At 38.7% G+C, this 17,716-nt stretch overlaps 1 protein-coding gene across 1 annotated transcript in view; it reads right to left on the bottom strand.

The window, feature by feature from the left end:
- Positions 1-5,040: 5,040 nt before the first annotated feature.
- Positions 5,041-17,716, bottom strand: part of SMG1 (SMG1 phosphatidylinositol 3-kinase-related kinase) — a 98,834-nt gene continuing 86,158 nt past the window's right edge. Inside the window, exons 49-63 of the mRNA XM_009886608.1 lie at positions 16,818-17,090; positions 16,448-16,682; positions 14,709-14,935; positions 13,364-13,514; positions 13,082-13,271; positions 12,368-12,837; positions 11,177-11,314; positions 10,111-10,263; positions 9,598-9,777; positions 9,156-9,383; positions 8,495-8,706; positions 8,186-8,292; positions 7,257-7,436; positions 6,997-7,103; positions 5,041-6,295 (exon numbers count right to left, since the gene is read on the bottom strand). Of these exons, the coding sequence (XP_009884910.1) occupies positions 6,218-6,295; positions 6,997-7,103; positions 7,257-7,436; positions 8,186-8,292; positions 8,495-8,706; positions 9,156-9,383; positions 9,598-9,777; positions 10,111-10,263; positions 11,177-11,314; positions 12,368-12,837; positions 13,082-13,271; positions 13,364-13,514; positions 14,709-14,935; positions 16,448-16,682; positions 16,818-17,090 (2,929 nt within the window). The 3' untranslated portion in view covers positions 5,041-6,217. The remainder of the gene's footprint in view (positions 6,296-6,996; positions 7,104-7,256; positions 7,437-8,185; positions 8,293-8,494; positions 8,707-9,155; positions 9,384-9,597; positions 9,778-10,110; positions 10,264-11,176; positions 11,315-12,367; positions 12,838-13,081; positions 13,272-13,363; positions 13,515-14,708; positions 14,936-16,447; positions 16,683-16,817; positions 17,091-17,716) is intronic.

The following is a 17,716-nucleotide window of genomic DNA, read 5'->3' as shown; positions in this document are numbered from 1 at the left end:
TGTGGCGCCGGCTGTTGTCTGTCAGGCGGTGGGGAGGCCCCGGCAGCGGGCGGCCGCGGCCGGCGAGCCAGCAGCCCCGCCGTCGGCACGGGGGTGGTAACGGTCACCTCCCCAGCAGGACTTACAAGGATAAGGCTTTTAGTTTAAAAAGCCTCATCCATATGACCTGAATGTGTGATTATTAGGAAAAATGTTATGTGCTGCATGAAAAAATGTTACCTTTTCTTGACATACATCATATGCGTATGTGTCCTATGAACTACAGAGAGCCTTCTGATGGGGAATGCTTCAAGGCTAACGAATAGCCCGTTACTGCTGAAGTAACACAGCACTGAAGGCAGCCACCAACAGGCTTTGAGTTAAAGTTTTGCTGTTTTTCCAGCACAGGTATTTATTTATTGCATGTGACTGATGTGAAGCAGATGGTACGTCAGCTGTAGGCAGCAGAATCCACAGGTACGGGATGTCTGGATCATCACTTGGGAAACAAGGCCAGGTTGGACAGGGCTTTGAGCAACCTGGTCTAGTGGAAGATGACCCTGCCCATGGCAGGGGGGTTGGAAGTAGATGATCTTTAAGGTCCCTTCCAACCTAAACCATTCTATGATTCTAAGCCAATGAAACAACTCCTAGCTTCACGAGAAGGTTCTCCAGCTCTGACCACCACCACTGCCTGACCTACCTATTATCATTGCCATCTGTGCAACAACTTACTTTTTTTTTTTTTTTCAGAAGCTGTAGCAGCATAGGAATAAACACAGGAGAAAAGCGCTAAGATATAAATATTTTTTCTGACTCAACTTCCTAAATGTTTGTCACAGATGCTAATGAGCTTAATCACAATCCCTAGGATATAGTGCAATTCCAAAATGAGGGCAAAGAAGACTTACCATTTCTGGCACCAAAACTGCAATGCTTTTCCAATCCATCTCACCAGCCTGATGGAGAGGAAAAAGGATGATACTGTAAAAGCAAAAACATGTCTGTACTGAATTGTTTGATCTTTTATAGGGTGCTTTTCAGACTCATTCAAGATTGAATATAAAGAATAGATACTTTACCGAACAACTTTCAGGTTCATTTACATGTTGCTGAAAGCTAAGAGTGTTTTTGCACTTAAAAATGATGAAGGCCACCCTCAAGATCTGTAATTACACCACAGCAAAGTTCAAACAGAAGCTAATTTCTTAAGGAAGTGATGCCAGCAGCAATTCTGATGAGTCTTTTGAGGAAGCCTGGACACACGCAGAAGCATGATGCATTGCTCTTCCTAGGAGTATTTGCGGTGTTCTGCAGAGGCCACCTCTGTGGCTATTTGCGGGGATCAGCCGGCTCCTGGTTTCCTTTTGTATGATTCTCACTGCAAAACCACAAGCACTTACCAATGAAAAAAGCAGGATTTCCATCATCTTCAACCTCTGGCAGATTCATTATCATCCAGCCAGTCTTTCAAACACCAGCTCCCAGGTCAGTCTGCTGTTGGAGCTTTTCTCCCACCTTAGTGGGCCCACAGAGGTGCAGTTCCCTCATGTAAGGGTTTCTCTGTGGCTCAGAGGGGCAGAGGGAAATGAGCCTTGCAGGACACCCTCCCCACCCAGAAACACCAGAGGAGACGGGCCATGGCACTGTGGAGATCAGGACAGCGTGGAGCCCTGCTGTGCTACCCAACACCCCCCTCCTGGAGCGGCCAGGCCTTCGGAAGCTCAACATAAAATGAAAAACAGATGCGTGTGTATACATACACACGTATGCTTATAAATTTGGTTGTTAAAATCAGAGCGCTAATGTAGAAGGCAGAGAATGGTAATAGCCATAGCTCAGAATGTGGAAAACCTGTTCATCACCTCCCATCCATTACCCGAGCTATAGAAAGCCAGTTGTTTTCTGTGCGCTTCAGGGTCTGACACAGATCATGCTGCAACGTGATGCGTTCTTCCTATGCTGAGATTCTCTCTTAGCAGATGCACAGAAACTTAAATACCCAAGCTAACTTCAAAGCACCTTTAAAAGCAGCAGTTTAATTGCTCTGTGCACTTAGAACAGACATAGAAACACAGATTTTACATGTTAAGCCTCCACCCATTCATCATTCCTAACACAATAAATGCGTCTCAAACTTTTTTCTTATGCTATTAATAAAAAATTACTGATGGCAAAATTGCTCTAATCAGCTATGCATTTACATACATACAACAGTATGTACTTAAACAGTAATTTTATGTAATATCTGTACTTTCAATTAAATTCTTTGAAATTTTAACAGTATACGCATGAATAGCTATTTTCCACCAAAGGAAAAAAAAAATGCATCTGATAATTGGGTACTGCGTTAAGAAAGCAAAAGATGGATAGCAGGTGTCATCTTAAACTTTTTTTTCAGGGGTGTGTCTGCTAATTTTAAGAAAAACTTGCAAAAAAACAAAGGCGAAAAAGTGCAAAGAAACCTTTGAAGTACTTGAGTGTGCTAAAACAGAATGGCCAAACGTGCTAGGTGCAGAACACATTGATGAATAACTGAAGCAAGTTAACCTTAAGGACTATAGCATTTAGAGAAATGGACCTTTAACCTCTCCCATTGCAGTTCTAAAGGAGTATATTTATATGGTGCTTTTCATTCAGATATCACAAAGCAGTTAACAGGGTAAACTAAACTGATCAAATAATATTTACCCGAGGGCAGACAGCGTTCTGTGGTGTCCCAGGGCCAGAGCTGATGGCCGCTCAATTCCCACAGTGGGGTCTGTGCAGCGAAACACCCTCCTTTCCCAGGCCAGTTAACCTCACACTAGTATGAAGTGTCACCAATGCTTTTATAAATGTCTCATTCATTTTTCCTTGGACAACTAGTTCCCTCCCTCTGATTTATATCAGATTTATATGAAAGACGTGAGTCTTTCACAAATATATGAAAAATTACAGATACGAAATACTACTATCTAAATGGACTAATCACTGAAGGCAAAAATATTGTTGCAAAGGAAATACAGCCTATGAAGTCCCTGAAAAGTACCAAAAATAACTTCTGTTAACTGTACACATCTGTTATGATTTCCCTTTTGGTTTTATTAACTTGCCACTATTCCACCAAAATAATCTAAGACACCACTAATGACTCCCGTTTGTTTAACACATCCCAGTAACCCGTTGGGTAGAGCAGTGCTCACATCCTGGCTTTACAGAGCGCAGCTGGCAAACTAGTAACTGCATTTGCAACCACTAGTCTATGTAATTAGGAGAGGGCCACAACTTAAACCTGATGAGCATACTTTCAATCTGACTTTGATAAATCAGTTTATATTAATTCAAAGATTTTATTCTAGTTTGCATTATTCTAGGTCTCTTTTACTGTAGAAAGTGTGATTTTTATTGGAAAAAATGAAGTAACCCTGTATCTTTAGAAGAAGCACGTTATCTTTAGAAGATAGCGTAACTAATGCAGTCTTATTTAATTTGCATTTTAGGTTTCACCAATTAGCCGTACTTTCAACATTTACCAAGAAAAATGCACACAAAAGCACATTAGTTACACAAATTTAAGTCTCTGTAGAATCCTGCTCTAATTAGGGGCTTGTTCTGTATTTATTTGCATTTTGTATTAGGCACTTTATTGTCCCCCGTAATTTTCACTACCGTAAGCAGTATTGCATACAAGGAAATTATGAATACGTTTGTGGTTGTTTTTTTTTTTAAAACTTTATTAAATTACGCAGTAAGAACCCATCTCCACACAAGTGTTTCATTTCTGGATAGCAGAGGTATAATACATGAGCCACAGGTGAGTGCATTACCCCTCCCTTCCCCCCAGCTTCCAAGAAATAAAACAGCACGTACAATACACTCGTGTTCCTATGGTACTCCAAACAGATTGTTCGTAAGGTTATTTTTAACTGGAGAAAAAGAAAAAGGACCAACAGTGTCAAGTGTCTTGTTCTGCATATGAATGTTCTTCACTGCAACATTCAAACACCTTCTCTCTTGCAATGCCCGGCGCGGCAGAGGGTTCAGGAAGCAACGGCAGTGGAATGCATTTGCACGGGGATCCTTAGATCTAAAGCCTGTGACGTCCCTAGAGTTAATCAGGCAATCAGAATGCAAAAAAGGCCGTGTGTCTGTTGAATATTCTTACACTTCAAAGTGCATGTCCACGAAAAATTGGCAACAGAGGAGAAAGTGAATTCTAAGACCTACCGAGGAGGCAGAGCACTTAGCATAGTGCAAATACTGAAAAATAACACAAGTTCTCCTATTACTTATGCCTGGTGTTAATTTATGTTATCTGAAAATTACTAGCCAAGCTTTCTACTCAGATGAACTGCTGCAAATCCATTCAATTACATGAATTTTATGCCAGTAGTGAGCTCGGCTCAAATCCTTTAATACTTAAATTTGCATTGAAAAAATGTTGGGTTTAAAGTGTTTCGACTCTGAAAAGTGACTAAAATGGCATAAAGGATCTTCCCACATTTATTGTTTCTCCAGCAACTGCGTGTAATGAATTCACTAAGTTTACAAAGAAACTTTTTATACATAGCTACGCAAATTGATCTGGGCTGCAAATGCCAGTGTGCATTTCTGCTTTAGTTATCAGCACCTGTAAGATCCTGTAGTTGTAATTGAACTGCGTTTGGTTTATATCCTCTAAGAAAAGGAAGTTGCCTTTTGCTTAAGGTGTCCCACTTCAAAAAGGAAGCAAGAAGTCTTTTAGACAACTGACAGACAAGCAGGACATTGATCTAAGAGGTTGCCATTTATAGATAAGACTTTTCTGACCATAATCACACTTTGAGTGCCGAAGTGATTAAACCCCAAAAATCCTTGGTGGAAGATTCATTATGGATGCATTATTGAACAACCACCTAGAGAAGTAATATGGCAAAGGAAAATTACTTTGCAGAAATCTTTACAGATCTAGTTGAACAAAAATTGAGGAGTCCTTCATTTCTTGGATTATATGTATACCCCTGTGAACTGAAGCACTATAATTTACACGTGTGAACTAAAAGTATTAGGAAAGTGAAGTAAAAAGCGTATCACTCTACCTCCACCAGAACATCACTTTATTGTTTATCTGTCATCAACAATGTAAAACTCTAGTAGATACTCTATCCTGGTTTTTAAAAAGGTAAAGATTACATTGGATTAGCTACGTCGTACGAAAGAAACTACAGCAATCACAGTAGAATGAGATTGGAGGGACAATTTGAATTACAAAAAAAGTGTACACTGCAAGCAGAGGGAAGTGCACATGAAATCAAATGCCTGTAGGATTCATTACTTTTAAATGCACAGTGACAATTTTGAGAAACTGTACATAATAGAATCACAGAAATGACTTTGAAATAACCAAAATTACATTTTGCATTTGACCATCCAACTCATAAGTAATCATTGATGTTCTCTATTTTCAGTGCTTTTGGAAAATTTGTTTACCAAACAAAATTTAAGTTGTTAATTTGACTAAACTGTGAAGTAGGAGGATTGAAATAAAAAGTATATTGGAAGTACGCCTAACCTACAAGAATAAGCCAAGAGAGGGGTGTATGCAAGGAGAGGCTGGGAGGGAGGAGAAAAAGGAAAGAGGAAAGGGAGAAGAGAACAAAGGCTTTTTCTTCTATCTCAGAAGTTCTTCCAATGCAGCGTATATCTGATGTACAGCTCTTTGCTTTCAGTCCATTTCTGAAGTTTACATTTTGTAGCCTTTTTCCGTACTAACTGGTCGACTCAACCAGCACTGTTGCCACGCAACAAGAGTAACAAGAATCTGAATGCATCAAATCTTCCCTTGCTGTGATTTCTTCATGGCCCCATTTTTTCTGTTTTTCTTTGAACAGGGTTCGGTGTTTCCTGAATTGTTCACAGGGTCAGGTGGAATTGAGTTCCAAATCACTCTGCGGTTTGTAGCATCCCGATTTCTTTCTGCGGCTAACCCCCAGACACGTTTGCAGTTCTTCCGTAGCAGAAAGACAAACCGTGTTGTTCAAGCGGTGAGCTTTCACCCTTGACTGCGGGGGTTGCAGACCATTGTGTTTAGCGTATCCCTGAGTGCAGCTATCCTGCAGGATTCACTTCCCAGTGCACCGAGATTTCCTAGGTTTCCTCAGATTAAGCCCCAGTATGCATCACCACCGACTGTGGTGCGGCTATGGATGCCTGAGGCCGAGTTGATTCTGGTGGATGTCTGACCTCGCTGAACCAGACTGATCTGCTTTCACCCTACTCATACCCAGGCAGTCCAACCTTCATACAGCTGAGCCAAGTTATCTAGATTAGTTGCTTCCTTAATCACAAAGTCAACCTATTAAAAAGGTCAAACAAGTAATTAAAAATAAGCTAGATTTTTTTTTTAAAGTGTTTAAGTGATCTTAAAATTTACTGTTGAATGTCACCTGCAAATACAAAATTTCAGTGAAGAAAAAAAATCTATAGTAACCGTAAACTTAATCTGACATAACTTTGTGTAGTCCACATAAAAAATAGGAATCTGTACTGGAGGGGCAAACCGAAAAAAAAAAAGATCAAGCATCATCTCACTCATAGTCCCTGTCTTGAAAATAGTCACAACATTCTCAGATTTACATGGAAATCTGTGTCCCTTGACTCAGTTTCCCAGAGACAGGAGTGTGGTTATGTTATGCCAGTAAACACAGACCAGGTCTGTCCTCTAGACAGCTGGACAGATCTCATGTTCTCCCTGGATATCAACAGCTGTGTAACAAATGTTAGCTTACTGATAGACAAAAGGCAATTTAATCCAATTCATGAGTTTATATAAATCTACAACATAGAAAACAACAGCATTTGATAAAAAAATGAACGCAGCGATACAAGGCAGCATACCTTGATTTGCATTGGAATATAAATCACACTTCTCAAAAGGGACCCCCCATTCACTATAGGATTTTAGACTTTAAGGCATAGTTCAGCATGCATGCACACGGGCTTACTACCCAAATTTAAAGCAAGGACCTGTACCGGAACTTTATTTTTTCAACTCACCTGTTCAGCAACAGACATTCTCCTGTTGGGATCCACATCTCGGCCCTCTAACTTGGCTTTGACCCGCTTCCACACACTAACTGCATATGAATTCCTTTCCTGCACGGCTAAAAGTACAAAATACAATTAATTCAATTTTACGTTCCTGCACAAAAGCCCACTGAGGTGTTTGTTTTTTGGTTTTTTTTTGTTGTTGTTGCCAGTGGTGGGTTTTTTGGTTGTTTTCTGGTTTTGGGTTTTTTTTTAAGCCCTGTATTTACCTTTTCCTGTTTTAGGGTCCCTGGCTGTCTTTTTGGGACTACAGGCAACACTTTTGCCAGTTCCTGGGACTGTGCTTGGAGGAGTATCTGCTGACGTGGCAAGATTTTTCTGAATTAGCTTTCTTGCATTCTGCGACATCACCTCTGGCTGAGTTTTCTGCCCTGTATTGCTACGTACAGCTGCAAAGAAAGTTTAAAAGTGCTTAAAGTATTCAAAATAATATATTACAGATGCAAGAAAAAGCACAATTAAATATGTATCAAATGCAGCTATCAGTACATCAGTACAAATGCATTTTAAACTTGTATTGTAAACACTGCACCAGTTGTTCTCTTCAGTCTTTCTGTTTTCCAACTTCTTTCACTTCACAAACAAGAGATTTTGTTCTATTGCAAAACATTTATTTACATTAAGCTATTTTTTTTATGGGCTCTCTTAACCTGTAATTTTATCATTCTGTATGGCAGTTATAAGACTGATGAGCAATTCTTGCTCTTGATAGAAATCTGGAACCTGCACTTAGTCCAAAAATTGACCGTAGAATAATCCTTTGAATAGAAAGAAATCCATGTTCATGAGAAACTTTACTCATGTTTTTAACTGGAAAGTAATGAAAATTTTGCAAACATTAATGTATTTCTGGGGTTTCAGAATTAATTCAAAAGTCACCACAAATTTTAATACTAATTTCAACAGAAATTACAGGTCAGTTGATATACGTGACCATGCGTTCCATGTATTCTGGGCTGGAGTGAATCCAGATCTCGAAGGTGATGATCAACCAGTCGTTCAGCATACAATGCCTGAATTTTATAGACTTTTATAATCTCATAGAGATTGTCTGTATTTCAAAGTTTAATAAAAGTGATGATCCCCTCGCTTATATCAATTCCTGATGTTGTAATGTTTGCACTTTTTCAAGTATTACCTGCAGCAAAGGTTGGCTGATATGTAGCAGCTGATGTTGGGCTTGAACATTCATTTGATGTATCCGTGACTAAGGGTGATGCAAAACCCACTAGATTATTGTAGACACTAGGAAATATAACAGAGTTGATAAATATTCACTCAACTACATGACTTATTGAAAGCTCAAAATGAAAGTTTTAAGTCAAATTTTGCAAAGAGATTTCTGCATTCTAAGCCAACCACCGAGGAGGTCCCACCCCATGCTGCGTTTCTGCTATGTACAATAGATAAACAAAATCCCTTCACCTGAGAGAAGGGGCTGTCTTACCTTTGGCTCTGTGTTTTTAGTTCTTTCAAGGTGGGAGTTATTTCCTGCAGCATTTCAACATGTTCCTGACTGCGGACTTGACCCATAACCTGAACTAATGTAAACAAAACTGTCTGAATATTATCTTGCCACGATTTATATTCGCCCAAGAACTGCCTAACACTATTCTCATAGGGAACATCTTCACCATCTGCTAAAGCTGCTTCTTCATCCTGTAATAAAGATGCGCAAAAAGGTTAACTATTGGATATATTTTGGCTAAGAGAATAAAGTTGAACATCTTTTCACCTTTTCAGCCCCTCAGTTTGTCATTTGACTACAAATAACCGTAATTCAGTAGCTACATTTCAAGCAAATAAATTTGAAAAAGATCAAATGTTTTACTGATTAAAAACCAAGGGGATTTGTAAACACAAAGAAAATGTTTCAACTGCCAAATAAGAGAGAAGGTTTAATTCAACCAAAGCCTGATTAGCCTAACTCTAGAAATAAAGCTTTATGAATTCTTGGAGGTGAAATGAATTTTGTCTTGAATTCCACGTGCATGAACACATTTCACTGTTTCTAGATACTTTAAAAAGCACATAGTTATAAGTTTTATTTTTCTTAAACTACACTGACATGGGTTTGAGGAATACATTTAATTAAGTTTTAGGCATACCTTTGCCATAGCTTTCAGTAGATGTTTGACATCTCCAAGTTGTCTGTTATGACCCGTGAGCACAGTTTTAATACTATCCACCAGATTCTGAATTGTTTCACAAACTGTCTCTATTTGCTGTTCTTTCTCAGTTTGTACTGTTCTTTGTGTAGATATTTCCTGGGTCAACTGCTTGTGAGCTGAGTGAAGCCATTCAGAGCTGCCAATAGGATGTTCAAGACCAGTGCCCTAAAAATAACAGAAACGCTTTTGTATCTGTATCAGGAGATAAAATTCAATTACTGCGTAGACACTACTGCCAAGTGTTTAGCAGCTGATGGAATAAACTCTGTAAATCCACAACCCATTAGAAGGTGTACATAACGTTAATTTAGAATGAAAGACAAAATTGTGACTACAGCGATTCTGTAATGTTACACATTTTGCTTTGACCTTTACTTACCACTCTCTGAAGTAGGCGAAGCTCCAGTTCAGAGACTGAACTGTTGAACTGTGACGCGAATGAGCACATTTGTTGACAGCGTTTGAGAAGTTCAAATAACGCAGCATCAAGATTTAAGGCTTCTGCTGTTCTAGTACGTAAACTTTCAAAATGAATGATATTACTGCAGAGGAAAGTGACCTGAAAAATCAAAGCAAGAGTGGGAAAAGTTATTCCGATTAAACTGTTACACAAACCGCGTTTGTTCCATATCCTTAGAAGGGAGAATTTTAAATACAGCAGTAAAAGCCGCTCTGTTACAGTAGCGGTATCACTTCAGGGTCATCCAACCCTGCAGCAATTCTCGCAGAGATTATTCATATTGCTTATAACAAGGGATTCCCAGAAGTATTTGTATATCTATGTTTGCCCTTTAGATGCTGAGGAGGCAAAATATCTTCTACTTAACTCTCAAGTAGGAAATAAAGAGTGAACACACTTATCAAGTCAATAGTACCATCCTTATGTCAGTACCTGACTTGCTCTTTGACTTTCTTTCAGTACAAGGTTTCTTCGTTCAGCAATAGTGGCATCAAAATCTTGCAAGACTGGTGCCAGTGCAGGATTAGCACCTCCTGCCCATTTTAAACGCTGCTCAATACTTGCTTCAAGTGCTGCTAGTTTCTCCTGCATTGGGGAAGGAAAAAAAAAAGTAGATGTAGATAATCCATATTGACATATATCACCTTAAGCCTAACTTCAAAAAAAAATTACAAATATATAACACATGCAGACACATTCTTATACCCATATATATAAAAGAATGTGGTATTCATGACCGCCAAATGTTAGCTTATGCTGTTTAAAGGTTTATTTTCAGCACACATCCCAGCTGGACTTGACTGTTATGGAAATAAAGTCACCTGTCTAGATTTTAAGCTATGAGAAAAAAAATAATCCAAAACTCAAAAGTATTCACGTTTCTAGACTAAAAATTCTGAAAGATCATAGGAGTCCTGAATTATTTTACAAATAATCTTCAAAAAATGATTGCAAACGGTACCTTCAGAACTAGAAAGGAAATTCAAATTCAAGAAGCTAAACAGTATTTATTTTAAACAATTAAACATTCTGTATTACTTAAACATTCTGTATTACTGATATCCAAAAATGTGAAAAGCTGAGCAAAGCCACAGTGCACAGAAACCTCAACACACAGAGTAACTGGTTTGCCCAGATCTACAAAGGAAGCTTCTGACACTCAGCTAGCAAAGTGATAGTAAGGATGATTTAAGTCAGACAAACTTAAAGAACAGGAGCATGATCAGCCTTCAGAAGGATAAGTGCTTTCACATATTTGTATTTTTGCTCATGAAACGGATTTACTGATATTCCACAGAGATTATTTTGTATGAGACAGCAAAAATCAACCAATGTAACAGTACGCATCAGAGACAGAAAGAGATCAATGAAAATACCACTAAATTTGTGCTTCAACAGCAAAAGACATAACATAATCTGGAGGTGGCAGATAATTTTGCAGTGTGTTAGAGTCATATTCCAATATGCTGATGAATAACCCCCCCGAAAATAGTAGTACCTGGACTGTTGCAATTGAACCCTCAATCTGACTGAGTGTATGAAGTTTCTTTTTCATGCTGGCTAAAATTGCAGAACGAGGTGGAGGAGTAACAGAAATAGCTTGTGGGCGACTGATGAGGAGATCTTCATGCTGCCACTTTAAGATAAAAAGGGGAACACTTGATTATCAGTATTGCTCAGCACAAAATACCTTGCTTCACGAACAGCAATTCTATTACCCTGGTGCACTTCATAAGTAAGATCACTTTGAAAGGGCAAGGTGTCACAAGATGATACCAGCACATTTACAAGTTCCAAATCATCAGAGCACGTTAAATTTTGCAAGTAAATGATGTTCTGTTAGTTTAAATATTTATACTATTCATCAGTCATTAGCTTACTAGAAGTGATTCACACACATTTCCTAGATCTAAAGGAAAACCTGTGAATATTCAGAAACAATTCACCTGTGATGAATTAAAACAAAGACGATTTTGCTCACCAGTCTATGAAATGGTTTAGTAAGTGACATGAAGAAAGCCTTTACCCTTAACCTACAAATCACTGCAAAATGAAGATCGATGACACTACAATACAACTGGACACCAGCATACAGTTCAAAGTACACGATGGCATTTATCTAAAGCCTCAGAAGACCATTTTCAGGATTGATACTGCTACTATTTATATTTTTCCATGAGGCAAACAGCTGAGCTAGGAGACAGATAATGCATTAAAACTTGGAAGGAAAGGTACAAGACTACAGTCAGCAATGCATACCCTCCGTTTTAAGCAACCTCCTCCCTTAAAGTCATAGTCTGTTTAAAAAAAAGGGGTAGAATGGGACAACATTGCTAGTAAGAAAGCCAATGAACAGTGAATGACTTCTGTTCTAATAAATGATTTAATGGTTATTGAAAAAAAAATTATTTGTATTCACTGGAAAAAGAATTTACACATTGCCACTTCTGCATCTTACCAGGCAGCTAGACTTCAAAGCAGCTAGCTGGAACACTTTTTTCCCTTATACAGTTACAGGATAATTTAAAACCTAAATCAAGGGTTTTGACTGACTGCTTTATCAAGTCCATTAAAATAGTCTGAAGCTCATTCAACAAAATATAAAGTTTTGTTGTGCTTAGACACAGTAACTAAAGCCCACTTTCCATAGATGCAGTTTGGAAAGAATTAACATGTGGTGTGGTCCTACCTGGAACATGGCAATATGCAGCTGTACTCGCTGAAGACTTGTCTTGCAAGATGAAATACTGGTTTCAAGTCTGCGCACTAGATCATGCTTCTTCCATGCTGTATCGTAAGAACTAGCTAATACTGTTGCCCTGTTCATGACCAACTGAGAGAACTTGCCAATCTGGATATTGTGTTCCACAGCTTTCTTGCACAGGTCATCCACAGAAACTTTGCTTTCTGCTCCAAAGTCTTTAGCCTCTACCTGAGCAATGATATCGACACCCAAAGCACTGATGAAACTGCACAAAGTGAGTCCCAAAGCTTGGTTTGGAAGGCCAATTAAAAGCTGTCTCACAAAGTCAGCCGTAAAAGCCTTGATTGGTTTGGCCATTTGGTCTTCGCTAAAACAAGAGTTTCTGTACAGGGCTTTCACATTGACAATTTGAACAGGTCCATTTACTGCATTCTGGTCATCAAGTGAACTGATTCCTTTAAAAGGAAAAAAAAAATAGTATTTTTGTTATAAACAAAATATTTGATGCATCTAGAAGCATCAGACTTAGAAACATAGCAAGATTACAAGATCACAAGAATTCATTTTTAATTTCTGCATACTTCATGTATATGAGAAGTAAGTTACAGTAAAAATGACCATAATTTTACGTGCTTCTCAAAAGGACATGGGATGAGAAGTGGACAAAGTGATACTGAATATTTGATAACATTTATTTACCTGACAATGTTTTAGAAAAGGTACCACAGAGCCTGAAAAATTCCTTAATTGTTTGCAGTCTCTTCAGAAAGAAAATTTCCTCTAGAACTTGCCGATTATTGTCGTCATCGAAGAAGTTAACTTGGGTGCTGCGGGCTTCCCTAATTATGTCAATCTTACGCCAAGCAACAGGTATTTCCATCTTGTTTAGCTGAGCAATGTAAAGGAAATGAAAGTTTTATAAAAACAAAACTTATTTATGTTCCTGACTCAAAGAGTACTCTGAAAAGAACAAATCCATACCTTTTCAATCAATAAACCAAATGCAGTTTCCACTTGAGCAAACATTCCATCAAAGGCTACCAAAAGCATTTGACCAGCGGACATTTTGGGAGTTTCATCAACTGAGCCATTTCTTGGCTGAATCAGCTCACCATACTGAGCATGCAGTACTCTTAAAAAAAAAAAAAATTACATGTTTTTGCTTAGTCCACAAGAAATAAATATAATTTTCTTGAACTGATTGATCCCACAGCTAGAGCAGACTGGAATTCAGTTGTATCTGAACAAGGTGATATTTTTGCAGGTCCTTCCTACCTCCCCTCCCCTGCCTTGCTTACAACATGAAGCCTAATACTGGTCACCTAAGGACAGCTAAGGATACCATATAAGAGAGGATTGTATTAACGGACCAGCTACAAAGCTATCTTAAAATACAGGTAGCGGATACGGAGTGTACTTCCTATGAGCATGGTAAAAAAAGTTATGAATAGCAAGCGATGCACATATCACTTTTCCTTCCTTGAAAACCAAGTACTGGTTTTATAACATATACATATACAACTGACTGAATGGAGTGCGAGATAAAAAGGTGGAGGATGAGGTCTCGGGTTATGGCTGAGATGGTTTAACAGCTTGCTGCTCCTGAAACGGTGGTCTTATCCTCTCCCTCCCTTATATCATTTTTGACCCTCAACTAACAGGCTGAGCAGGATTGTGAATGGGTACACCAGGGAGGAAATTAACCTAAGAGAAAAAAGTAAGTTGTACCACTGACGGAGTCACCATAACTGGCTCAAGGGAAGCAGCAAGATCACTTCTTCCACGCAGCAGGAAGCTTTTGAATTGGCTCAGTCGTCTACCAAGCACTTCCCCAGAAAGGTACTGTCCCACATTACAAGATGCACAAGTCAGTCTGGTTGTGGTTTTGTTTGTTTGTGTTTTGCTTCTTTTAATTGAGTCACTGATGCATTATGCAAAAGCTGCTCATCAGCCCTCCTGACAAGAGGAGTGCCATGGCCACAAGCTCTCCTGTTCACAGTACCTCCTACAAACTAATGGACCAGTTCCTATTTGCAGGATCCCTTAACTTCAAACAAAATCACAACCATGTATTTTGGAAAAAGTTGACTACTGAAAGTCAACTTTAAGCAGATGTAAATGTAAATTGCCATAGCTCTGTATTTCTCTGTATTCATGCGGATAAACACGCAAACACACAGAGACGAAACGTGCGCTCTTTAGACACTGCACTCTGCTTAGGGGTATTCTTGGGCAAGAAAAGCCTGTACATCAAACAAATAAAATTTAGACAAACTAATGTTCTCCAGTTTTCACTCTCTCATACCTGAACTAAAAAGTGATTTACCTTGCAACATCAATGTAATGAGTATGTGTTTCTTCCTCCAGTCCCATAGCAGCATTTCGTAAGTAGGCTTGAAGAGATTCAACCAAAGTTTGCAAAGGGACTCCATCGGTTGTTTGTTCAATAAGATTATCTAATTCATGGAGCATACTTTCTAAAGTATACTCTCCTTTCATTAAGCACCGAAGCGCTTCAGGAAAAATGATCTGTCGGAAGTTTGAGTTCAATTCCTGTTGGGAAGTAAGTATGAAGACATAATTTTCCCCTATCAAAACGTATCATATGCAATATCTTTCTCATTTTAGTATTACACCACCCTGCGGTAGACATTATCTAAAAGATAACATGATGGTGGTTAGCCAAGGGTTAAAATCTACTTTTTTTTTAAATTTAAAGGAATCAGAAATACATTAAACCCTGTACAAACCCAAAGGTTTGACATTTGCAGAATGTAGCAACAACTACCTCAACAGCATCAACAGCAATACCTTACAGCAATCCTCAGCAGAGGATTAGTGGTACAGAGATCATACTTTGCAAATCAATTTCATCAAATTACATAGCTTTTCTTTTCCATTACGTTAACTAGAAAGAGCGAGTTAAATTATTTTACTGAATTTACGCTTTGCTAAACTGATTGGATGAGGCAAGGGAAAAGAATCAAAAACTTGCCAGATAGCGATTACTTTGCTAGAGTTCTACTCATGCCACAGAAATCAATGCAGGTAAGAAAAACAGTACCTCAAGTGGCATAAAGCAATTTTCCCCAGCAGAATGCATCTGAGGGCTAAAGGCAGCTACAGAAAGAACCAACCAATGTGCTCTGTCTCCAAAATGAGACAAGACACACCAAAAAGATTAGTTGTCTTGGCTGCTCAGTGAGCTACACATCTTACCTAAGAGCTCACAGGGAGGACAACAATGTGTGGGTGAAAGATCTCAGCTGCAATACAATTTAATTGCATGTATGTTTCTGAAAAACTTCTGAAATGTTAATACTTTGATGAGTGGAGAAACGGAAGGACAAAAAAAATCTCAATGAGCTTACACAGGTTGGTAGGCAAATATTTTTCAAATGCAATACAGAGGAACCAAAAGCCTTAAAAAGCTATTCACACCAGCCGCAGTGTATAAACCCCTAAGTCTTCAGTAGATATTTTACTCAAGCTGCCGCTAATTTTTTTTTTTGTTTATTTTGATACAGTGAAAACATTCCTAAACCATAAAATTATAAATGCATTTTTCTCCTTCCCAATCTTGGAGATAAGGCCCTGTAAAACAGGTTTTCATAATTTGTTTCATACTGCTTGTTTCAGGTGACAGTAAGTAAGGCTTAGGAGGAGCAGAAAACAGAAAGAGCACAAATTAAACGATTTGGAAGTTGTTCTGGACTGCCAGCAACAGAATAAAAGAATGAAAGCAAGACATGAAGCTGGTGTGTCTATAAATCTGACACTAACTTCTTTCTCATGCTAACTTACTTGACAGCAGTTTTTAAAATTTGTCATGTATAGATCAAAACGGTTTATTTCAACCAATAAAAATCTAAGTGGCAGAGGTAATGCCTGTTCAGCTCAGCCAAATACAACAACCAAAACTGAGGTCCAACAGAAACTACCTCAGTAGCCAGCATCGCAGCAAATATTTAGCTGTTTAAGGAAGTAGCTGTTAAGAACGGCTTAGCTAAAGCCTTACAAGGTTGGGGATGAGGAAAGAAAAAGTAACATGAATGCAAGTATCACCTGAAGTGAGATGTATACTCCATTAGCTAAGTGAACAGCTTCTGATGCTTCAATTGGGTTAGGAATATCTAAGTCCTGGGGTACAAGATGACACTGCTTCAGCAACTGCACAAGGCATGTAACATTCCCACTCATGCTGCAAAGCTCCTCCAAGAACCAGGCTCCATCTCTTGAAGTCAAATCAACGAGTTGCTCTCCAGCACTAGATGCTGCTCCTTCCATCATCAGATTTCGCCTAGACGAATTATGACACTTAGTTAGACAACCTGCCTGCCACTGCATTCTCCACGTAATTATGCCACTTGAATATTCCTTTTATGTGGTCTCAAACCTGAAGGCATCCAAAAAAATTCCACAGGAGGGAGCTCACCTTGTCAGCGCACAAAGAGCAGAGATGATAACGCTTGCTAAGCTCAGCGAGCCCTCCTCTCCATTTTCATGAAGGAAAACTTTTATGCAACGTTCAATTTCTTTCAGCTGCTCTTCACAAACAGGTACAGTAACTGCCTCCTGTTTCAAACGCTCCACCTGCCTGATAAGTCTGTTATTTATATCTGCGGCATAGCGCTGTAGAGTCATTTCTGTAGCTGTTATGAACTGACACATACTTGGAGGTGGCTGAGGAGCGTATTGCATTTCATACCTGTAAAGCAAAAGTACAATGACAAAATTCTGCCTTCTCAAGCTCTGGCACATTGCATTCTGCTCTGTGGGTAGGACGAATACTCTGCATTTGAGCAGTTCCCACATCACCTACTCCATACCAACTCTGAAACACCACAGCAGTTGATGGCTACCCCAATGACACTTTCATAAAGCCCCAGAATGCACCATATTTCATAACTATTTGCAAGGACAGAAGACAATCAGTAGTCCTTGAGGTAAAGAATGAATAAAAGATAAGAAATAAGAACGGGTTACTGAAACCTTGAATGCTTGAATATAGATCTCGTAAGCCAAGCAGTAATAATACTGAAATGGGCTGACTTTAGAGAAAAAGAGAAAAAAAAAATTGCTTGAAAATCTGCTTTAATAAAAAAAAAAATCTTTAGTTGCCTTAAGTGATTTTTAAATACTAGATGTTTCTAAAACTCCTAAATATCACTACCCTAAAGCCACAAACATGATTCTTCCTTTGTTCATTAGAGGGTAACATTACTCTGTTTTCTTTTTGCAGTACGCACAAACTCTGAAATGGTATTTTTAAAGCAGTTTGTCTTCTTTTTCTCCAAACTTCTGGAACTATGACTTAATTTGTCTTGCTTTATA

The sequence above is a fragment of the Charadrius vociferus genome, unplaced genomic scaffold (genome assembly GCF_000708025.1).
Source record: "Charadrius vociferus isolate BGI_N301 unplaced genomic scaffold, ASM70802v2 scaffold46, whole genome shotgun sequence".
Taxonomy (NCBI): Eukaryota; Metazoa; Chordata; class Aves; order Charadriiformes; family Charadriidae; genus Charadrius; species Charadrius vociferus.
Note: the sequence above shows the minus strand (reverse complement) of the source record. Positions and strands in the feature narration are given on the sequence as shown.